General features: G+C 40.3%; 2 protein-coding genes across 2 annotated transcripts in view; both read right to left on the bottom strand.

Moving 5' to 3' along the window:
* LOC142750393 (tryptophan 5-hydroxylase 2-like) overlaps positions 1–5,915 on the bottom strand; it is a gene marked incomplete at its 5' end in the record, with an annotated part of 28,779 nt that extends 22,864 nt beyond the window's left edge. Inside the window, one exon of the mRNA XM_075859397.1 lies at positions 5,820–5,915. Coding sequence (XP_075715512.1) covers positions 5,820–5,915 — 96 coding nt within the window. The remainder of the gene's footprint in view (positions 1–5,819) is intronic.
* A 229-nt stretch (positions 5,916–6,144) lies between these two features.
* Positions 6,145–24,983, bottom strand: part of LOC142749225 (tryptophan 5-hydroxylase 2-like) — a 243,072-nt gene continuing 224,233 nt past the window's right edge. The window contains exon 9 of the mRNA XM_075856963.1: positions 6,145–6,282. Coding sequence (XP_075713078.1) covers positions 6,193–6,282 — 90 coding nt within the window. The 3' untranslated portion in view covers positions 6,145–6,192. The remainder of the gene's footprint in view (positions 6,283–24,983) is intronic.

Genomic DNA, 24,983 nt, shown 5'->3' with positions numbered 1-24,983 from the left:
TACAAACCCCCTACCATCTAAATACAGACCCCCTAAATACAGACCCCAGACCCCTTAAACAAATCCATGATCACCTTATACTTACCTTGCAGCTCACCTTACGGCCCTCTCTCTTGCTGCTGTTCTTTGAGCCTCGGTCATGTGACCAGCAGGTCTCTAATCAGTAACAAGAACTGCAGACATAAGGTCATGCGACAAAAACACATTGTACTTGGGGCGACCATGGGACCCCCAGGAGCCTCGGGCCATGGGCGGCCGCCCAAAATGCCCAATGATGATCTGCCATTGGTAATAGGATGCCACCGTTGCAACAAGTCAGCCTGTGAAATTTCTTCTCTCCTAGATATTCCACCATCAATTAATAACTTCAGAATTCCAAATCTCTTCTGACATTAACATCTACACAAAAACTGTGCGCCGGGAGCTTCATGGCATGGGTTCCCATGGCGAAGCAGCTGCATGCAAGCATTACATTACCAAGCACAATACCAACGTCACGTGGAGTGGTATAAAGCATGCCGCCCCTGAACTCTAAAGCAGTGGAAACGTGTTCTGTGGAGTGACAAATCCCACTTCTCTTTATAGCAGTGTGATGGACTGGTCAGGGTTTGGCGAATGCCAGGAGAACGTTACCTGCCTGACTGCCAACTATGTGTCAACTATGAAGTTTTGTGGAGGAGGGATAATGCTATGGGGTTGTTTCAGAAGTTTGCCTAGGCCCCTTAGTTCCAGTGAAGAGAAATCTTAATAGTTCAGCATACCAAGACATTTTATACAATTGTATGATTCCAACTTTGTGGGGACAGTTGGCGGAAGGTCCTTTTCTGTTCCAGCGTGACTGTGCCTCAGCGCACAAAGCAAAGTCCATAAAGGCATAGTTGGGTGAGTTTGGTGTGGAACAACTTGACTGGCCCGCACAAAGCTTAAACCCCATCGAACACCTTTGGGGTGAACTAGAACAGATATTGCGAGCCCGGCCGACTCGTCTATGATCAGTCTGACCTCAAAAATGGTCTTCTGGATGAATCGGCAAAAATTCCCAAGGACACACTCCAAAATTTTGTGGAAATCCTTCCCAGAAGAGTGGAAGCTGTTTTAACAGCAAAATGGGGAACCAACTCCATATTAATGCCTATGGATTTTGGATGGGATGTCATAAAAGGTCCTGTAGGTGTAAAGTGTAGGTGTCCCAATACTTTTCTCCATACAGTGTATATCGTACATTCCGGTGTTAAACAAACACTGGGTTGTAAAATAAAATAAAAAAAAGGAAGATCTGCTTTGCTCTTTCACATCTTAAACATTAATATTTAGTTTTAAAGAGTATCACTCAATCTACAATGACTTTGGCTATGTTCACACTGGCACTGCGTTCAATTTCATCACAGGTACTGGTATTTTTAACAGTGAGAATAGCAAAATTTGCAGGGCTCTTAACTCTCAAAAACAACAGAATACATAACAAACTCCATGATAAGTCAATGGAATCAATCAGAATTCATCAGGACCTGTTTAAAAAAAGGATCCATAATTTCTGTCATGGCTCTGATAAGAACAGAAGCAATGTCAGTAATGTGAACAGAGTCTGATATATAGAGATTTTCAGTGTATAGAAGTTAGTGGCTGGGATAAGGAAGGACATGGCCATAACTAACAGCTCTAAGGGTTAGTTCACACGTTGCGTAAATACTGCGTTTTTTAAACCTGCAGCAAATACAGTAGCAACAAAGTGAATGCTATAAAACAAATCTCATCCACACGCTGCATAAATATTGAACAGAAAAAAAACCTCAGAAATTGACCTGAGGTGCAGAGTTTTATTTCGCAGCATGTCAATTGTACTTGCGTAAATGCTTCTTATTTGTTGCGGGTTTTGCCCCTTTGAATTCAATGGGGAGGTAAATCCCGCAACAAATAGCAGTTGTTGCATTTTTTGTTGCGGGTTGTGCCACAAAAAATCTCATACTTACACTGTGTTCCTCCCTCCAGCGCGGCATCCTGGGATGACGTTTCATCTAATGTGACCACTGCAGCCAATCACAGGCTGTAGCTGCGGTCACATGGGATGAAACAACATCCCAGAAGGCCGGCCTGGATGTTGTCAGAGGGCCGGCCTCCTGGGATGACGCTTCATCCCAGGAGACCGCTGCAGCCAATAACAGGCTGCAGCGGTCTCCTGGGATGAAACGTCATTCCAGGAGTCCAGCCTGCTAGCAGTTTTCCCTAGCAGGTATTCTGGGTAAAAAACTGCATCACAGTTTGGTGCGCTTTTTCACCCAGAATTCCCTGCAACTCACAGGGCAGATAAGCTGCATGCTTTCACGCACCGTATCCTCTCCATGTGAACCTGGCCTAAGAGTGCTGGTTGAGGCTTTGTGGATAAGAACCAGGCTGTGAGTGTAATGACAAGAATTTTACTGTAATTACTATATGAACAAATAATCCTTGCTGCAGGATTTAGTGTGTATTGAGGTGAAACAAACTTGGTTCACAGAATACCAATTAATAATGAGCTGCGATGGTAAGGGTATGTGCACACCGGGCGAATTAGCTGCATATTTTTTGCAATGGATTTCATTGTGGAAAATCTGAAACGTATTACAGTAGCAGCAAAGTGGATAAGATTTGAACAAATCTCATCTACACGTGGCAGAAAAAAATCAGCAGAGAAAAGATGCATTTATTGACCTGTGGAGAAGATTTGTAATCCGTAGCATGTCAATTTATGCTGTGGAATCATTGAAATTTTGTTGCAGGTCCACCCCTTTGGGGAGGGAAAAGCTGCAACAAATAGCACATGTTGCAATTTTTGCCACAAATCCGCTGCAAATATCACAAAACTGAAAAAAATAAAACATTTTCTTCTTTAAATTCAAATTAAAAGGTCCATACTTACTTCCCTGGTGTTGTCATAGTGATGACTCCTTGTTCCCCCAGGTGTTCTCCATGCTGCTGGCCTCCTGGGATGACGTTTCATCCCATGTGACTGCTGCAGCCAATCAAAGGCTCTTAGCGGTCACATGGGCTGCAGCATCATCAGAGGAGGCCGGGCTGCACGTAGACCAGAGGCAGGGAGCAGGGACGCGTTGCTATGGCAATGCTAGTGAACGTGAGTATTGACTTTTTATTCATTTTTTCTGTTCTGCTTTCTACAGTGGCGATTTTGGCCGAAAATCTGCACCACAATTTGGTGCGGTCTTTCTATTGGATTTCCCTCGGGTTCAAGGTCGGATACAAAGCCTACTTTTCACAGTGTATCCGACCTGCGTGAACATATCCTAAAAGTAGCAATTATTACTTGAATTAGTGTTTCAGCTTCACTAGAGGATGATACAGTGCAATTGGGTAAGGGCAAAGTTTGCCGCCAGCCACGTGTATATTGTATATACTGACTGTTGCGTTTATTTTGAATACTACTTAGTAACATAACGATGGTTTGAATACAATACATAAACACTGCTGCTCTGATACTATTTATTATAAAACAGAAGCCTGTATACAGAATGGTAGGATCAAGTGCCAGTAATTTGTACCTTAGGACTGAAAAGGGAGCTAAAGATATCAAAGGGGCATTTGAAATTGAATGTGAGTAGAAAAGCGAGAAAATTGAAATAGAATTAGTTTGTAATAAATAAGTAAGTAGGGGAGTCTTCTTTCGCTAACGTTCAACACATATGGAGCACATATACAGATTAGTTTGCTTTGTCTGACAAGGTTGCTGCTCACAGAGGTGGAGATCATGAACGGAGAGGTGTTCATGTATTCAAGGACATTGGAGTGTTCTAGAAAGGGTACAATTTAAAATTGCAATATTTCATTTCAATTAGATTTAGTGCATAACATGGGTAGTACTTGGGGTTAAAGCCAAAGATATAAGATGGAGAAGGAAGAAAGATGGTGAGCTGAGGCAGGGAAAGGTATTCAATGAAATTTGAACACAGACGGGTCAAGATGGCCGTGCCTTGTCAGTCACCGTCATGAACTGATGATTTGTTAAAAAAAAAAGCTTTGCAGCAGAAGAGCAAATTGGTCATCAAAGTAGATGTTATAGCAATAGCTATAAGGATAAGGATAACAGAGATTCCTCCATTCTCGTAAATGGTGTTAAGCTGGTGTTGCTGCTTGTTATAATGTGCTAATGAGTGTTACCTTTCTTGTACTCTGTTTCTAGATGCTAAGCTCTGAATTCTTGACTGAATCCCTGACTCCCGTTGAAAAGTGTGAGCTAAAGTGTTGATACAAGTTCCAGTCTTAGCTCCATTCTGGCCTTTTTCTCATATTGACCCTATATTCCATTCTGATTAATTACTAGATTTTCTGACTTCATTAAAAGGCTCTGTGTCTGGTCTTGGAACTTTTTTCATTTACATAACCCCGCCTTGCTCGTTTCAATACAGCAGATGAAGGCTAGCAATCCACTGACTCCAGCCTATGCCTCCCAATAGTCAAACATCACATTTCACAACAGCTCAGATAATGCCAGGGATGTTGTGTTCTCGGGGCTATGTAACTAAAGAATAAATTTAACATCCATAATCTTTCTTCTGACAATGAGAACAACCACTTCTGCTCATACACATGCTCATTACGCTAAATATTTATTCGTCTTTTTTATAATGGTGGAAATATTCTTTAAAATACTGTTAATGTTTGATCTTTAACTAGTATAAGTCATATCTCCTGTCAGTTGATCACCTATGCAGATGGTTTCATCTCTTTGTATTGCATATGGAATATAAAAAACACCCCTCAAGGAAGGATACTACAATAAAGGATAAAAGCAGAATTTGCCTATTTACAAGTACTGCACATGCATATAAATCACTGTGAATGCTAAGACAATAAAGGAAAGGGTAACAAAAAGAATCAGATAACACCACCTATTTCCTAATGAAAATCTCCCTAAACTGGGGATGTGTCCTCTGACTAAAAAGTTAAATGATACCTTCAAGGTACTGGAAATTGTTGCTAAAATGATTCTCTAATCCAGTGTTATAGAGTACCTGTGGCTGAACCTCTGTCACTAAAAAGTGATATGTGCCATATTGTCCCTCGGATAATGGGCCGTGTTGCCTTGTAAAATGGTGATTATGCTTTATGAACTATATATCTCTAATATTACTGGCCACTCGAAAAGTACTGTCTACTTTGTAATGATCAAGTACCACAATCTAGAATTTATGATTTTATATCCTGGGGTAATGCACCAGGTTTACTTTTTTTTTTCTTCAATGTTACAGAATGATTTCAAATTGCACTGGCACAAGGTTTTTCAACCTGTTCTTCAATTCTGACTATGCCCTGCAAGATAACAAAAGATTTCAACATAATGGTGAATTTGTTGTATGCCTTTGGAGAAAGTCCTAGTAGCCTTTGTCACTCAAAATATTGTTCATATTTTTTCTATTTTGCTGCAGATACGATTTTGTTTGCTTATTTATCTGTTTGTTTGTTTGTTTGTTTGTTTGTTTGTTTCCTTTGCTTTTATGGTGTCACTGAAATAAAAAGTTTTCTTCAATAAATCTGATTCTTAGTTTATCATGACAATTAAAGGAAACAGATCACTATAAAAGTTTGTACCATAGATGTAATTTCCAAGCAAAAATACGTATCCAGTAACCCACATAAATTGTAATTAGTAAGGAATTTAATAAAATTGCATTCCAGTTAAATGAGAAATGATTGAATCATTTAAGGGAAGACCCTGGGCAAAACGGAGATGTATCTATATTGGTAGAAAGGAAAAGCTAAAAATTTGACGAGATTGGCATATATTAAGTATTGTGGATCCAGTCTGTGATTTTCTTCTGCTATCTTACCTTCAATTCTCCAATAGAAGATAGTAGTCCTGCACCATAAGCTCGTAGTTGTCCATCTTGTTTGCAAAGACCAAATTCAATAGTAAAGAAGTAGCACTGAAAAAATAAATTATAATAGTTTTTTTTATTTTATTATTATGTCATTCTTTCAAAACAAGTAATAATATTTAACTATTATCCTGTATAGGTGAACAATGGTACAAGGCAGATTCCAGCGCAAAATAATTCTTGGAAGATAAATAGTTTAAAATGGAAACATGGTTCCAATTTTATTATGGAAGCAAGTAAAACAGGGAGGCAATATCCCACAGAGAAAGGTGGATGTAAATGGTGCACGCTGCCTACGCGTTTCAGACGGCTTCCCCGTCCTTAGTCATGGCTGAAGTGATAGTAGTCCTGCACCATAAGCCCGAAGTTGTCCATCTTGTTTGCAAAGACCAAATTCAATAGTAAAGAAGTAGCACTGAAAAAATAAATTATAATAGTTTTGTTTTTTTATTATGTCATTCTTTCAAAACAAGTAATAATATTTGACTATTATCCTGTATACCCATGGCATAAAGGGGATGTCTTAGGCTATGTTCACATCTGCGTCAGGGCTCCGTTCCGATGTTCCGTCTGAGCTTTCCGTTCGAACGGAGCCCTGACTGAAACAAACTGAAACCATAGGTTTCCGTTTCCATCACCATTGATTTCAATGGTGACGGATCCAGTGCCAATGGTTCCAGTTTGTCTCCATTGTGCAAGGGTTCCATAGTTTTGACGGGATGAATGCCGTAGTCGACTACGGTAACGCAATGAAACGGAAATCTATGGTTTCAGTTTGTGTCAGTCAGGGCTCCGTTACAATGGAAAGCTCAGACAGAACGTCAGAACGGAGTCCTGACGCAGATGTGAACGAAGCCTTACAACTCCTGCCCACAGCAATCAGCGGGGACCAATCTCGTCTGGCCACACATTTCTATTGCAGCAATTTCATTGAAATGTATGAGTGTCAATACAATACATGTCCGTGCCAAGTACACAAGAGCGGGAGAAGCTCTTACTTAGTGTCTCTCCACTCTAGTTTTTAGAGTGGATTAAGAATGTATTAACTTTATGGATTTCAACTGAAAATAAATCCATTCTAGTTATTAGTATAATTGAAATACTGAAATTCACAAATGTTGTATGTCAATAATGCTAACAATGGGTGTCAGCTCGCCCTAGACCACTTTAGAGTTGAATAGCTCATGGAGCTGTTACTTTGTTACTGTTGGACTTTACAACAAAGCTAAAAAAAAAAACACAAAACCGAGGCTGGTGATTTAATTATACTAGAAATCTCCAGATGCCTCTGTTTTAGCTAATAACTCTTCCATTTCTTGTAAAATATACAAAGTTAATGATGGAAAAGATCTGTAATGCCAACTGACTAGGGAAAAGTCAGCTATTCATACTGCCCTGTGCATAAAGGGAAAAGAAAATGAGCAAGAGCCTCTGCTTGGCATGTTAAGGATTTTCTGTATGTAACTGGCCTATTTGTTTTATGTGTTACTTTATATCTGATTTCTGTTCTCTCCTACTTTTGTCGATTGTCTACGTTGTCAGTTTCTCTTACACTACAGTATAATAAGTTATAAATATTTTTGTATTCTTTTTATGACCTAGTGTATTTTCCTTTTTGTGTTTTTTTTGTCAACATGCACAGTAATTCAGATCAAAATTCAGAGCAAATTTAATAATCAATTCACAGCCACTAGACAAACCTGTTAGGCTTCATTTACATCTGCGTTGGAGGCTCTATTAGGGGCCTCTGTCGCATATCCGGCAGTGATTACTGGGGACAATAGCGCAGCATGCTGCGCAGTTGTGCCCGGTAAAATCATGGACACCACGACGGAACGTTGACGGAACCTATTAAAGTCAATGGGTTTCGTCGGCTGCCTGCAGTCGCCGTTGTGCAATTTATCGTTGCTTCTGTTATTCCCTTGTTCTGCTTCTCTGACAGAGCAGAACAATGGAATGTCACAACGCAGATGTGAACGAAGCCTTAGATAACAGTGATTTATTAGTATTGAAACTCATTGCTGTTTGCAAGAGATGTGTAAAATAGCATAACTCTGGAGAAAACCTGACTTATCTGCTAGAGAGAGTAAAAAAAATGGCACGCAAATTTGACAGTCAGAATAGCAGTTGACACTTCCATCTTCACATTTAATAAGCAGGGGCTTGTGAGAGGGAATGATGTTCTTCTATATTGGGCAGAAAAATCAACATTGTTCTTGGTAATATATCTGTATCTGAAATGTCCCCGTGTATTCTTTAAATTATAATAGAGACATCCTTTTTAAATTAAATAACATACAGCAAAGGGATACATAGAGCCAGACTATTTCCCATAATTCCGATCCGTAATAAAGTCCCTCATGTTCTGAAATGTTTCAGGGAGAAAAACATGGCTGCTGGGCTAAGAAACCAAAAGTTGAATCTTTCACTAAGTTCCCTACAAATAATAAGAGGTGACTGTATATGGATGTGTATATGTTACCCAGCAGAATTATACAGTAGGTGGGGGCTGGAGTCCTTCATTGACTTGTAAAGAAAACATATTTTCAAACACAATATTAGGGCATCTCGTTTTTAGGGCATCTTGTGTTAATAATAGGGGTGCCTCATTCGAGTCCTTCAATTAGCTGGAGTGGAGGTATAAAACGCGTTTCTCACTATGTAGGACCTAACATGTCTGTGCATTACAAGCACAGCCCATAGGCACCATGCAATGCTTAATTTCCCCTGTGGTGGTGATGCAGGGGATTTAAACACTTGCTGCCAGGTTCCACTACAGATTAAATATTATTGCTGGGGGTGACAGCAGCAGGACTCCCCAGGATTATCTTATTTTTGGGTGAAACATTATTGTTAAAAATAGAAACTGCTTCCATCCAAGTACAAGGTCACATGCAGATCAGTTTATTCCGTATATTTGTATGCAGGTCTTAAAGAAATCTATCCTAGTTGCTTGAAAGAAATGCAAAACAGTAGTGAACATCTGTAAAACAATTGCTGGTAACAAGCTAGCATCCCCAAAGGTTTTCAGTGGAACAATTAAATGGGAAATAAAACCAGAACCACAGGAACATTAAAACTCCATGAGGGGGATTTATTAAGACTGGTGTTTCTTATGCAAGTTTTCATAGAAAGAAAGTTGGAGTAAAAGGTAACACATTTATTAAAAGGCAAGCGCGTCTTAGTAAATGTGTCATATCTTTTGGCTGACCATGCAGCACAGTTGTGGGGCAATGACCACGGCAGTGCACCATATATTCCCCCTTCTCATCAGACATAAAATATAAGGTATATAGAAGAAGTCCTCCAGCTCACCTGACACTTGCTGTATGTGTCGCGGTCATCGCACGGGCTCTCGTGTCGGCACACGATGGGTATAGGCAGGCAGAGGCAAAGGGGCTGAGTCCAGCGCTGAAGAGGATAAAAAGGAAACTAGTTCCAAGTTTACTAGATTTTCAATTAAAAAGGTCCAATAGGTTGGAGTCCTAGTGTGCAGACAGGAGTAAGTAACGATCCAGTCCTGGAGCCTACGCGTTTCAGACGTTAAGCACGTCCTTAATCATGGCTCAGCCATGATTAAGGACGTGCTTAACGTCTGAAACGCGTAGGCTCCAGGACTGGATCGTTACTTACTCCTGTCTGCACACTAGGACTCCAACCTATTGGACCTTTTTAATTGAAAATCTAGTAAACTTGGAACTAGTTTCCTTTTTATCCTCTTCAGCGCTGGACTCAGCCCCTTTGCCTCTGCCTGCATAAAATATAAGCATACTCACCTCACCGCTCCTCTTCCCCCCCCCCCCCGTGTCCCCTCAGGCTCCCTCAGCATGTCATGTGGCTCATACAAGGTCCTGACACCAAGCAGCGTCATGGCCTTATATGTGACGCAGAACTTCAACGTCACCCGTGCTGCTTCACATACAACTTCCTGACGCTGCCCGGCATCAGTACCTTGTATAAGAAACAGCATGCTGAGCGGGCCTAAGGATAGAACAAGAGCGGTGAGTTGAGAATTAGTTTTTTTTTTTATGATGATTTAATTGTCCGATTGAGGGGCAGTTTGATGGGGGGGGGGAGTACGGGGTCAAGCAAAGGGCCTCTACCTTGCTATGCCCCATAGAGTGAAATCTTCGCCAGCTAGATCTCCACTATAATTTACCAGCCACAATTTTCCTGGTAAATTCCAACTTTTGGACCCTTTTGCTACTTTTTCTATGCCAGGAAATTGGCGTAGAAAGGTTGATAGATTCCTCCTAATATGTTTTGGTCTCTATGACTACATTCATGCAGCCGTAGACCACAAGACAGTATAGTCTCTTTTTATATAACATTTTAATATGCAGTTTACATTGTTAAGAGCAATGATGAGACTAAGATTACTAGTAAAGCCCTGAAAAGACAACAAAGTATTGCAAAAAGGGGGATTATTGGTGTCTAATAAAAACTAATTGAAGTAGATAAACTACATATAATAAAAATATCTTTAGGATGACACAGGTGTCATGCAGCTGTATAACAATACTGCCTTTTCAGCAAATGCGCTTCCACAGTGGCTACTCTGTTTAGCAGAATCTAATGGACTGCTAGTTTTCACCCTTTAACACCTGTACAGGGAACTGGTCTTCGCTGCATCGATTTCCCAGCTTGCATGTGAGTGTAGCCGCTGACAGATAGAGCACACAGGCAAGAGTAAACCAAACAAGCCAAGGGTAAATACCAAAAAATCAGAAGAGAGTATGGCAAAGCCAGAGGATATGCAAAAAACAGAAACCGGAAAAGGGCCGGATCCAATAACGAGAGGTGCCAAAATTCACAGAACGGCAGGGAAACAGATGGTAAGACAGTCCAAGGTCAAACACAAGAAAGGTTAATGAGAAGAGTAGTCAAGGGAAGCCAGGTCAAAAATGCAGGATACATTATTATGTATGTATATAATAACTGACAAAGAGTCAAGGAACAGCCAGTCTTTAATATTGGGTCTCAGGCCCAACCTCCTGTCCTGCATGCCCGTTGTTTGGCCAGACCCCCTTCAGACAGTTTTTGCTGGGCAGCCGTGCGCCCGGACCATGCGGCCGTCTGGCATCCATACCAACCCTGTTGTAAGAACTGGAGCCACAGCGCCTAACACAGATGGCCAGCCCAGGAACGGGGACAAGTGAGAACATGCCAACGGGTTGATTTAGTTTTGTGCCCCACATTACAGCATATTTAAGTAAGAAGCATCCTATTATAGCCTAAAAGCTTATTATTTTTCAAAAGCCTTTTAATATTTGCCTGTGTATAATTTTATCAGTGTAGCTACAGAATTGTGAACAGCGTTCATTAATAAAGCATTGCCTGTTCTCATTTAATCATCTATGGCAGAGGTTTGATTGCCAGCGACGACTGAAGTCAGAAGTCCCTATTATTGTTAATTAATAGAATGCCAGTGCACATCAGTATAGCTCAATTTGATTGGTACAGATCACAGCTCTGATTTATTACGGCCTGTTTGAAGGATGGTATTATTATTGATATTTCATGCTGAAGACACTTTAGATGAGCCACAAGTAAACTCAAGTGAGACATGAACATTAAGGGAACTTAAAAACTGTTATTTGGACGGAGTAAATATATGTATTCAGAGACAAAATGTTTTCTGGCTAGAATGTTGTTATTATACCGGTGGAGTGATTGTCAATACATGACCTAAATTATTATTTTAATACAACAAGTGCTCCTTCACTTCTCTGCAGTTGTCCATAACATACGCAGACAGGTAGCACTTCAAATGTCATGGTGAGGACATACTGGGATAATACCTGGCTATTTAGTATATTATATAGTAGGGGAATTAGCACTTGTGGCCAGAGCTTCTTTACATCTTGTTTTGAAAGTCTGACTTTGCAGACGAATTACGCACAGCTCTTTGCTCCTGGGAACAAAAAGGAGAACATTGGCCTGAGAACAGTGAAATCTGCAGAAAAAAAATGCTTGCAAGTGATTAGCCTATTTTACAGATTGCTGGATTTATAGCATCAAATCAATGTCATTATTTTAGTGCAACGAAAATGCTTATATAGTAAATACCAAGAATTTCTAAATATCTGGGAATAAAAAACAAAACAAAGATCAAGGCAGCCCGACCTGTTTTGTAGTAACTGGTTTCATGGAATAATTACCTATTTTACATATTTCCCGCAAATCACTGTGAAATGTCTGACTCTAGGTGTCAGGCCTTAAGTTTTGTTCTAATTCGATGGGAAAGTTCTGTGAATCCCTTATCACAAAAGTACAAATAAACATCAGCATATTTTATATGTCTCTTTTATAGATAAAGTCGAGTGTTTTACTCTTATAAATAGAAAAATATTAAAAAAAACAATTCTATATAGATCGTTAGCTTGTATTTTTTATTGTATATGTAAAGTTTGTACATTTTTTGAGTATTGGAAATACAATAGACAATTTGAAATGCAACATATTGCAGTATGTGGGACTGTGGAAAATCTGGGGGAAAAAAAGTTGTCATCCCAACCTCAGCTCCCCTGCACCTATTTCTTTATTCAGCATGCTTACTTACCCAAATTAGACACCAGGAATAAGTAACAAGGGGATTGGAAATAATAGTGGTATGCTATGCACTATTATTTGGGGATTGTATGGAATTATTTGATTACTGTAGAGTCGTTCCATTTGGGTGTGTACAATTGCATTATGCTGGCACTGTATGGCACTATTAAAAAGAAAAAACAATGGGTAGGCTCACACAGTGATTCACAGTCTTCCCTGTATAAGGCCTCATACACACAACCGTACTTTTGCGGTTACAATTTATCAGCATTTTTGTGCATAAATTGCAGACCCATTAATTTCTATGGGCCCCATACACACGACCGTGATTTACAGGGATCCTTGTGGGGCTGCAAAAACTCAGGACAAGTCATTTCACTGTCTGGATTTGCGGATTCACCAATACTGGTAAATTGTTGTGGATCAGTGATTCCTGATAACACACGGATGCAAAAGAAAGTTTTTTTTGCAGTCCAATGGACCACAACGGACCTGTGGTTTTGTGGACCTTAAAACCAATGTGGTTGTTTGCATGAGGCCTTAGTCTGCATACGGAGACAGTTGTCAATCCTTGAATGAGACCGCCTGGACTCCTAAGACCAGAATTAGCAGAGGTTTAGTTCAAAACTATATATCAATCTGCTCAGCTCAACCTGCTCTATAACATAGTACCCGCAGATCAGACTGCATTTTCACTGTAGCAGGTTCCCTGTAAATGGAATTCAGAGTACCATTCTTCTTGTCTGTCTCGGTCTATTAGTTATGTTTTTAGCTCTTTTTATCCATGGGTTCTGCTGCATAATTAAAAAGAGTTATCGGATGTTTTTCTGAATGCAAGTGTGATAATTTACAACCCTCATAGGGATTTTGACTTTCTTATTGACCTTGTTCCCATTGTTCCATAACCTAAAGATAGCTTTTCGCTCCTTAAAGAGGATCTGTCACTAGTTTAGTAATGCCCAATCTCGTAGCTAATCTAATAGGCGCTGTCAGTCAGGGGCGTAGCTAAAGGTTTATGGGTCCCAGTGCAAAAGTTCCTCATGGGCCCCCCAACTTCTCTTCATGACAGCATATCTATAGCACTACGACCCCTACAGCTATAGATAGGATTAAATACAGCGGCTTAGAAAACGATCACACATGATAGGCTTAACTACAGGGCCCAGCGGACAGTATCACACATGATAGGATTAGATACAGGGTCGAGCGTACAGTATCACACATGACAGGATTAGATACAGGATTGAGTGGACAGTATCACACATGATAGTCTCAGATACAGGGCGCAGCAGACAGTATCGCACATGGTAGTCTTAGATACAGGGCCCAGCGGACAATATCACACGTGGTAGGCTAAGATACAGGGCCCAGCAGACAGTATCACACATAGTAGGATTAGATACAGGGTCCAGCGGACAGTATCACACATGGTAGGCTTAGGTACAGGGCCAAGCGCACAGTATCACACATAGTAGGATTAGATATAGGGTCCAGCGGACAGTATCAGACATGGTAAGCTTAGATACAGGACCCAGCAGACAGTATCACACATGGTATGTTTAAATACAGGGCCCAGCGGACAGTATGACACATGGCAGGCTTATATACAAGGCCCATATCTGATACGGTTTGCTGGGCCCAGCATCTAAGCCTAGCAGATGATAGGCTTAGATACAGGGCCTATGTGTGATACTGTCTGCTAGGCCCTGTATCTAAGCCTAGCACATGGGAGGCTTAGATACAGGGCCCAACAGACAGTATCACACATAGGCCCTGTATCTAAGCCTACCATGTGCTAAGCTTAGCTACAGGACCCAGCACATACGGTAGTATCACACATAGGCCGTTTCTAAGCCTATCATGTGCTAGGCTTAGATACAGAGCTCAGCAGACAGTATGAAGCTGCTTCACACAGTGTGAGAGACTGAGACTGGAGGGAGGGGGGTCACTTCAAATAGCTACATCTCTGGCTGCGGACAACCTAGAACAGTGGTTCTGGTGGCCTATGAAAGATGAGACTCTAAACTTTCATATGGCAGCAGGATTGCAGTTCTAGCTGGGTATCACCAGTTGAAAACACAGTCGGGAATGGAAGCTGAATACTATATGATCACGCTGTGTTGCTGGGCTGGGAAGAGAAGAACTGTATATACAGGATTATGTTACAAAAAAATAGTATTATACATGACAGCCAGCTCGGTTTTACTAAGGACAGAAGTTGTCAAACCAACCTGATTTGTTTTTATGAAGAGGTGAGCAGAAGCCTAGAAAGAGAGGCCGCTGTGGATATAGTGTTTTTGGACTTTGCAAACGCATTTGACACTGTCCCTCATAGACGTCTAATGGGTAAATTAAGGACTATAGGTTTAGAAATTATAGTTTGTAATTGGATTGAGAATTGGCTCAAGGAACGTATCCAGAGAGTTGTGGTCAATGATTCCTACTCTGAATTGTCACCTGTTATAAGTGGTGTACCCCAGGGTTAAGTGCTGGGACCACTATTATTCAACTTCTTTATTAATGATATAGAGGATGGGATTAATAGCACTATTTATATTTTTGCAGATGACACCAAGCTATGTAGTATTGTTCAGTCTATTGAAGATGTTTGTAAATTGCAAGCTGATTTGAACACACTAAGTGTTTGTGCATTCAGTTGGCAAATTAAGTTTAATGTAGATAAATGTAAAGTTATGCACCTGGGTAACAACAATCTGCATGCATCATATGTCCTAGGGGGAGCTATATTTGTTGAGAAGGATCTGGGTGTACTTGTAGATCATAAACTAAATAACAGCATGCAATGTCAATCAGCTGCTTCAAAGGCCAGCAAGATATTGTCGTGTATTAAAAAAGACATGGACTCGTGGGACAGGGATATAGTATTACCACTTTACAAAGCATTAGTGCGGCCTCATCTATAATATGCAGTTCAGTTCTGGGCTCCAGTTCATAGAAAGGATGCCTTGGAGATGGAAAAAATACAAAGAAGAGCAACGAAGCTAATAAGGGGCATAGAGAATCTAAGTTATGAGGAAAGATTAAAAGAATTAAACCTATTTAGCCTTGAAAAGAGACAACTAAGGGGGGACATGATTTACTTATATAAATATATTAATGGCACATAGAAATAATATGGTGAAATCCTGTTCCTTGTTAAACCATCACAAAAAACAACAGTGCACACCCTCCGTCTGTAGAAAAAAAGGTTCAACCTGCAGAGGCGACAAGCCTTCTTTACTGTGAATCTATGGAATAGTTTACCACAGGAGCTGGTCACAGTAGCTACAGTAGATGGCTTTAAAAAAGGCTTAGATAATTTCCTAGAACAAAAAAATATAATAGCTTCTATGTGTAGAAATTTTTCCCTTCCCTTTTCCCATCCATTGGTTGAACTTGATGGACATGTGTTTTTTTTCAACCGAACTAACTATGTAAAAATGTATGATGCTGATTGGACAGCGTTATACAGAAAACATTACACCGCCCATAGTGAAAAGAAAGTCACCTCCTATTTGGCAAGTATAGCCAAATTAGCATATTTATAAAAATGCACACAACTTTGCAAATAATAAACGTTTTTGAAAAAAAAATTACACTGTAGTTTTCAGCATCATAGCGCCTATTATATTAGTTAGGAGATAGGGAATTAATAAACTAGTGACAGATCCTCCTTTTTTGATGCTTTCAATCTTTTGAAAGAAAGTTTTGTAACCGCACCGGGTGTTGATTCAGCCTTATCCACAGTAACCCTTTGTTGTAGAATTTGACGCTTTGGAGCAGTCTTGTCTCAGGGGCCATCCACCTTGGCTAACTTATGTCCCTATGCCTTTTTCCATTGTAAATTTTCCATTACAGAAAGGATTTTTGATATTAAGAATATGGAATTGTTGGCTATTACATGGGCTTTTGCAGAACGGCATAATTTTTTAGAGGGGCTCAACATCAAATTGTTGTTCACACAGATCACAAGAATTTAACTTATCTGGAATCTGCTAAAAGATTGAATTTGCGATAGACGAGGTGGGGTTTATTTTTTACTAGATTCAATTCTATTATTACCTCTAGACCGAGGATCAAGAATGTTAAGGCAGATGCTGTGTCGCGCTGTTTCAGTCCTCCTCAGATTGACAATTTTAGGCCTGAACCCATTTTTCCTAAAGGAATATTAATTTCCTCGAATTTACTTGAAGAGATTAGGGGTGCTTAACACTTAGCTCCTGAATCAGTACCTGTGGGAAAGTTGTATATTCCTCCTCAGCTCAGGATACATGTTCTTCAAAAGATGCATGCTTCTGTTCTAGTAAGTAATTCTGGTGTCTCTAATACTAGCAGATTGGTGTCCCATACACTCTAGTGGCCATCGTACTTACGGATGTTAAGGCCTATGTGTTAGTCTGTGAGGTATGTGCCCATGCCAAGTTGCCTTGCGTAATTCTTGCTGGTAAATTGTTGCCTCTTCCCATTGTTAGGAGAACTTATTACTGATCTTCCAATTTCTAATGGCATGAAAGTTATATTGGTAGTAATACAGGGTGGGCCATTTATATGGATACACCTAAATAAAATGGGAATGGTTGGTGATATTAACTTCCTGTTTGTGGCACATTAGTATATGGGAGGGGGGAAACTTTTCAAGCTGGGTGTTGACCATGGCGGCCATTTTGAAGTCGGCCATTTTGTATCCAACTTTAGTTTTTTCAATGGGAAGAGGGTCATGTGACACATCAAACTTATCGAGAATTTCACAAGAAAAACAATGGTGTGCTTGTTTTTAATGTTACTTTATGCTTTCATGAGTTATTTACAAGTTTCTGACCACTTATAAAATGTGTTCAAAGTGCTGCCCATTGTGGTGGATTGTCAATGCAACCCTCTTCTCCCACTCTTCACACACTGATAGCAACACTGCAGAAGAAATGCTAGCACAGGCTTCCAGTATCCGTAGTTTCAGTTGCTGTACATCTCGTTTTTTTTACGCGGCTGTTTTTGCAAAACGACCGCATAACAAAATGGCTGCGAAAAAGACGTGCATGTCACTTTTTTGGAGACTTTTTACATTGACTCTATAGAAAAACAGCTCCAAACACAGCAGTAAAAAACGCTGTGAAAATCACGAGTCGCTTAAAAAACGTCTCAAAATCAGGAGCTGTTTTCCCTTGAAAACAGCTCCGTATTTTCAGAGGTTTTTGAGTTTGTGTGTGCACATATCCTGAAGAATTTAAAACTGCAAAATCGCAGTTTTTTTGGTCACCTTGGCTCCACCATAAAATGTAATAAAATGTGCTAAAAAAAGTTGTATGTACAAAAAAAATGTACAAAAAAAATGTACCAGTAAAAACTACAGCTCGTTCCGCAAAAAATAAGCCCACACAACACTGGCATTATAGTAACCTTCTATTCCAGCCCCCCCATGTGTTAGGAAACTTTCTTCTTGCAGGCAACAAGGGATGACCATCCATTTTGCCTAGCTATCAGGACTTTGTGCAGCTTGCATGTGCAGGACTTGATGCATCATCTCCTCTCCACCACCTCCCTACTATGTCTTCCTTGAGGTTGCATCTAAGACCCAGTCACCGCAGTATAAGCCATCATATTACATACCCGATGCCCTATTTTTCTTGCTGGTTCTCATGCTCTACCTCACAACATATTTCTAAACATGTAGTTGTATTATATAATATGTTTTTACTGTTTTTGGCACAGATCCTTAATGATAAAGTTTTCGCTACCACCATCAGGCTATTATGGATAGGAATCACATACGTATTCATTTATTCAATTTTAAGGGTCAATTTCTAGTTTCAAGACACACATTTTAATGATAAGAATACAGCGTTTCTTCTATGAGAGATGGTTTCATAGCTGTAATGGCTGTTATGTCTTCAGGGGAGTCAGTATAGCTTTGAATAAGGGCATATCTTTTTTTTTGTCCAGTCTAATGCAGCTAGATTTATTTTCCTTAAAGGGAAGTTAGGTTCTATATTGAACTCTATGCTAATGTGCATGCACCAAATATCAGGTATCTTGGCTGGTATCTACCCTCTAGGTATTTCCAAAAAGGTCTCACAATTGTTGGTATTGACCTCAACATTACTATTACTCCCCTTCGGGATTAATATCCTACACCTCGTTTTCGCATTTCTGGAAGTTAAAAGCGGCACTCACTGACCTGCACCTTGTAGATGTATGGCGTATTTTCCACCCGAATATGAAGGATTTTTACTTCTATTCCAGTGTCCATAGTTCATATCAGCACTTGAACTATTTGTTTACTCCACAAAAATGTCTCCATTGTGTGCAGGAATAGGGTCGATAACGGTGTCTGACCACGCCTCTATTAATTAAGTTCTCTCTCTAGTGAACTCACTAAATAAGGTTGGTCGTAGAGTCTGAATGAGACGCTGCTTGATATTGAAGGGATCATTAAAGATATAGACACCAAACTTCATGTCTTTTTCAACAGTAATATCACCTCAAGTATTTCTTTCCTTATCACCTGGGAATCCCACAAGGCTTATATCAGAGAGGAATTCATTGCCCTGGTCTTTAGACTAAAAAAGATAAAGTCCAAAATTATGGACTCCTTGCTTGCACAGATATCCACATTGGAGAAACTTTACAAGGCCTTGCTGTGTATGAATGTGTTGAGTTCTCTCAGAAATCAGCTGAAAGACCTTTTAAATGCACGTGCGGCTAGAAAACTTGTATACTCAAAACAGAAAATTTTTGCACATAGAGACAAGGGTGGTAAGATGATGTCTTCGACAAAATCTAACTCCCATTTTTAGGCCATATGTTCCCATCAGAATATTCTGCTGTCGAAGATTAAACATATTTCCACTCAATTCACTAAATTTTATAGCATGTTTTATAGAAGAACCCCTTCCTAATAGGGACACACACCTTTGTGACATCCAAAATATATATTTTTCAAACACTGAATTTGCCTAATATGCTATCAGAGGACAGTCCCTCTCTAATAGAACCTGTCTCTATACAAGAGATCTCCTCTGTATTAAAATACACTCCTTCAGCCAAATTGCCCGATGCCTGATGGCCTCCCATTATATATTCTGAACAAACACCAATATGCTCTTTTCTCATATTTTCAAATGCTTTGCCATGTTCTTCAGTGGGATATGGCCTTACCTCCTCAGGCCTTAGAGGTGCATGTCACAGTGCTACCCAAGGAAGGAAAGGACAAGACTTTATGTAGTAGTTATAGACCTATCTCTTTTTTTAAATGTGACCTGAAAATTTTTGCCAAGAGGATTCATAAGATCCTCATGTTTGTGGTAAATAAGGAGCAAACGTTGTCTGGAAGTTAACAAATAAGGGAGCAATTCTCTTTCTACTGCATTAGAGAAAAAATCTTTTGATTATTCTTTACAATATCTCATGTGCACACCTTTATCCCCAATTATTTATCATTACATATCTAATGTAGTGACCAGGGGAATGATCCAAGTTTGGAACTAGAAAGGGGGTTCTTATCTCCTCGCTCCTGCTCCCTCTCTGTTGATACCCATAAGTTTCTTACCTTATTCGTTAAAGGGTTTGACCTCCAAATTACAGACTCATGGGACTATCTAACATTAACTCCCATTTTCATGTTCCTGCTTCATGAGATTCCATCAAAAGAATCTTTACTCGCTATGTTAAATATTTGTCAGCTAGATTTTATGCATTATTCCAGGGGAGGACATATCGCCGATGCAGGCTGCACAGGGGCCCGGAGGGGGCCAGCTCAGCTGCCATAAACGCTGTGTGCATAGATCGGCACAGGGCCCCCATGCGCGAGGCATAAGGACGCCTGCGCCGCCCGGCATATAACATTTACGGGCTGGGCAGCACAGGCCCCCTCATGCCCGGTGGTGTCGCTAACACTGGAGGGGTCCCTGGTGCTAGCGACAGCCACATTTAATTGTATCTGTGTCCTCAGGACCCAGATACAATTGAATACTATTGGCTGCAGGCCACATTAGGCCCGCAGCCTATAAGGCGCTGGGAAGAATCCCTGCGCAGGTCAGCGTGATGACATCACTGCAACACGCTGGTCTGCGCTTGCATCCTGCCCAGTGTCTATGCCTTGCTCCGTCCATCGTGGGAACGGGGTAAGTAGAATTGGTTTTTTTTTTGGGGGGGCTGTCATACATGTGACACTACATACAAGGGGAGGGGGAGTAGCTGTGTGGCACTATATACAAGGGGAGGGGGCTCTGTGTGTCACTATAAACAAGGGGGCGCTGTGTAGCACTATATACAAGGGGTGGGGGAGCTGTGTGGCACTAAATACAGGGGGGAGGTAGCTGTATGTCACTATATACAAGGGGAGGGTAGAAGCTGTGTGGCACTATATGCAATGGGAGGGGGTTCTGTGTGTCACTATATACAAGGGGGCATTGTGTAGCACGGGAGGAGGGAGCTATGTGACACTATATACAAGGGGAGAGGGAGCTGTGTGACACTATATACAAGGGGAGGGGGAGCTGTGTGGCACTATATAAAACAGGAGGGGTGCTGTGTGGCACTATATGCAAGGGAAGGGGTAACTGTGTGACACTATATACAAAGGGGGACTGTGTGGCACTATATAAAAGAAGGGGGCTGCGTGGCACTATCTACAAAGGGGTATCTATATGGCATAATACACAAGGGGGAGGGCTATGTGGTGCTATCTACAGGGGATGCTGTGACGCTATATACAAGGGGGCACAAAGGGGGTATTATTACGGAGGGGGCACAAAGGGGGCACAGTTACTGATGGGGCACTTTTATTGTGTCGAGCACTGAGGGATCATTACTACCATCTGGGGTACTGTGGATTACGAGTTTGTTTAGAGGATGGGGTATAGGTGTGGAGGGTGCTGGAAAAGCGAGAAACTAACATGTCTGCGTGTCAAATTCTGCAGAGACGAGTCATGGCTAGAATAAGTCGTCACACAGGTCTGGGCCGGATGGAGAAGAAAAGGGAAAGTGAACGATTCTGATCAGAGGAAACAACCTGTGAGTCACTAGATATAAATGTGCTGTAATCACTTATATGGTCTCTAGAGCTCCTGTGTATAACTGGCATCTACCACTATATGGTCACTATATGGGGTAATATTATATGGTCACTATGTGGTGGTAATATAGGTCTTTGTATAGTGTTTTTTATTCAGTATGGGAGTATTATTCAGTCCCTATGTGGTTATGGTGTGATGGTATTATTCAGCCCCTATGTAGTTATGGTGTGGTGGTATTATTCAGCCCCTATGTAGTTATGGTGTGGTGTTATTATTCAGCCCCTATGTAGTTATGGTGTGGTGGTATTATTCAGTAACAGTATGGGGGTATTATTCAGTCACTATGTTGTTATGGTGTGGTGGTATTATTTAGTAACAGTATGGGGGTATTATTCAGTCACTATGTGGTTATGGTGTGACGGTATTATTCAGAAACAGTATGGGGGTATTATTTAGTCACTATGTGGTTATGGTGTGGTGGTATTATTCAGTAACAGTGTGGGTGTATTATTCAGTCACTATGTTGTTATGGTGTGGCAGTATTATTCAGTAACAGTATGGGGGTATTATTCAGTCACTATGTATGGTTTGGTGGTGTTATGTCACTTTGTATGGTGTGGTGGTATTATTCAGTCACTATGTATGGTGTGGTGGTATTATTCAGTAACAGTGTGGGGGTATCATTCAGTTACTATGTGGTTATTGTGTGGCAGTATTATTAAGTAACAGTATGGGAGTATTATTAAGTCCCTATGTGGTTATGGTGTGGTGGTATTATGCTGTAACAGTATGGGGGTATTATTCAGTCACTATGTGTTGATGGTGTGGTGGTATTATTCAGTAACAGTGTGGGGGTATTATTCAGTCACTATGGGGTTATGGTGTGGCAGTATTATTCAGTAACAGTATGGGAGTATTATTCAGTCCCTATGTGGTTATGGTGTGGTGGTATTATGCTGTAACAGTATGGGGATATTATTGAGTTACTATGTGTTTATGGTGTGGTGGTATTATTCAGTAACAGTGTGGGGGTATTATTCAGTCACTGTTGTTATGGTGTGGCATTATTATCATGTAACATTATGGGGGTATTATTCAGTCACTATGTAGTCATGGTGTGGTGGTATTATTCAGTAACAGTGCGGGGGTATTATTCAGTCACTATGTGGTTATGGTGTGGCGGTATTATTCAGTAATAGTGTGGGGGTATTATTCGGTCACTATGTGGTTATGGTGTGGAGGTATTATTCAGTCACAGTATGGGGTATTATTCAGTCACTATGTGATTATTGTGTTGTGGTATTATTCAGTAACAGTATGGGGGTATTATTCAGTCACTATGTGGTTCTGGTGTGGCGGTATTATTCAGTAACAGTATGGGGTATTATTCAGTCACTATGAAGCTATGGTGTAGAGGTATTATTCAGTCACAGTATGGGGTATTATTCAGTAACTGTGTGATTATTGTGTTGTGGTATTATTCAGTAACAGTATGGGGGTATTATTCAGTCACTATGTGGTTATGGTGTGATTGTATTATTCGGTAACAGTATGGGGGTATTATTCAGTCACTATGTGGTTATGTTGTGGCGGTATTATTCAGTAACAGTATGGGGGTATTATTCAGTCACTATGTGGTTATGGTGTGGTGGTATTATTCAGTAACAGTATGTGGGTATTATTCAGTCACTATGTGGTTATTGTGTGTTGCTATTATTCAGTAACATTGTTTGCATTATTTATGTTTGTTACTTGTGTTTTAAACTAGTAATAAAATGTGCAATATAGATTTATATCATTTTATATGCGCCCGGGCGTGGTTAGGTTATGGGGGGTCCAGGCACATTCTTTGCACAGGGGCCCTCTGTAGTCTGTGTCCGCCTCTGCATTATTCGCAATATCAATTCCATATGTTCTGCTTTCCTCAAGACAAATCCTGACACCAGGAGAACCACACAGTTTAAACAAGCTCTATTGACTACGACGAGGGCTGTGTAAACGAGCGCCGATCAACTAGATAGCTTATTGATCTGCACTCATTTGTGCCTTTCATAAGGATCAATGTATGGGGACGAGTGCTCGTCCCCATACATTTCTATCATGTATGTACACAGGGAGATGTGCTACCGACAATGATAATATTTTATGATGGCAAAATGATACAATCAGCTGATGAACGGGCGTTTGCTCGTTCATCAGCTGATCGTTGCCCTGCCTACACAGAACAATAATCGGGAACGAGTGTTTTATGAACACTCATTTGCCCAATAATTGGCCGATGTAAAAGGGACCATACTTCTTCCAAGAGCAATTCGTTTTATAAGTGGTTGTGAACACCACAAGCTTCGGATGTACGCACATATCTTAAAGCTTGGGAGAAGCAACTAGATAAGACATTCACTGATATGGAAATGAAGAAGTTACTGTCTAAGTCTCATCAGTTCTCAAGATGTGTACACATTTTGGAATATTTCTATAAACTCCTGTCTCGTTGGTACAAAACCCTAGCATTTTTACACCGATGTGGTTATCTAGATACTAACTTATGTTGGAAATTTAAATGTGAAGTGGGAACCCTTTCTCCTATATGGTGGGATTGTATGAAAATGATACGCTTTTGGATGAAAGCGGAGGAGCTCAGAAATAAGGTCTGTGATTCCAAACTTGCTCTGTCACACCTATTGATTATTTTATGGTTAGACTCACCTCACTAATCCCTATCACTCCAATAACAAGTCATTGGCTACACTTTTACTCATGGTCGCAAAATTACTTATCACCCTTTGTTGGCGTCAGACATTCCCTTCCACCAAGTAGTTATGGTTGGATAGAATCAATCAAATTTATAGAATAGAGGAAATGACTTCCTGGATCGAACACACATAGGAATTCTTAAAAATATGGGCACCCTGAAATTCTTTTTGGAATACAATAACCTCAAACGTTTGATTAAAAATGTTACACACTTTACAGGCATCTACAGACTACCCATTCTGCTTGTACATAGGGGGGATTGCTCCTTCACTTCTATCCTGTTTATTTAGGCTAATCATTGAGATGTTATGGACCAACTTGTGGAAGGTTTATGTGAATAGCCTTCTTGGAGTCCCTGTCCGTGTTTATCGGAATACTCCTTTGTAATATAGGAGATCTAATATGCCTGCTTTATTGTTTATTTTCAAGTTCTAAGAATTTCTTTATTTTCCTCTTTTGATGTTTTCAAATGAGAAATTATTTTCTTATACGGATGTAAGACATACCGTATTAGATTGATCTTTACTTTGGATGCAACTGGAAATCAATGTCGTACTTATAATATTTGTTTCAATAGAAAGATAATGAAAAATAAAATAAACACCTCTCTGTTTTTCTGCATCTTTGGATTTTATCCACATTTCAGTTCTTCCTATGCTGTTAGTGTTAATACTGTACTCCGAAAGTTGATACTTTTTCTAACCAGCTTTTGTCACATGTTTAATGTAATCTTGAACAGTCTTTTGGAAGACAAAAGTAGGCTGCTGATAAAAGACGTTCCTCTGGTCCTTCATTTTTG

Source organism: Rhinoderma darwinii, chromosome 3 (assembly GCF_050947455.1).
Source record: "Rhinoderma darwinii isolate aRhiDar2 chromosome 3, aRhiDar2.hap1, whole genome shotgun sequence".
Classification (NCBI taxonomy): domain Eukaryota; kingdom Metazoa; phylum Chordata; class Amphibia; order Anura; family Rhinodermatidae; genus Rhinoderma; species Rhinoderma darwinii.
This window is presented reverse-complemented; position numbering and strand designations above follow the sequence as displayed.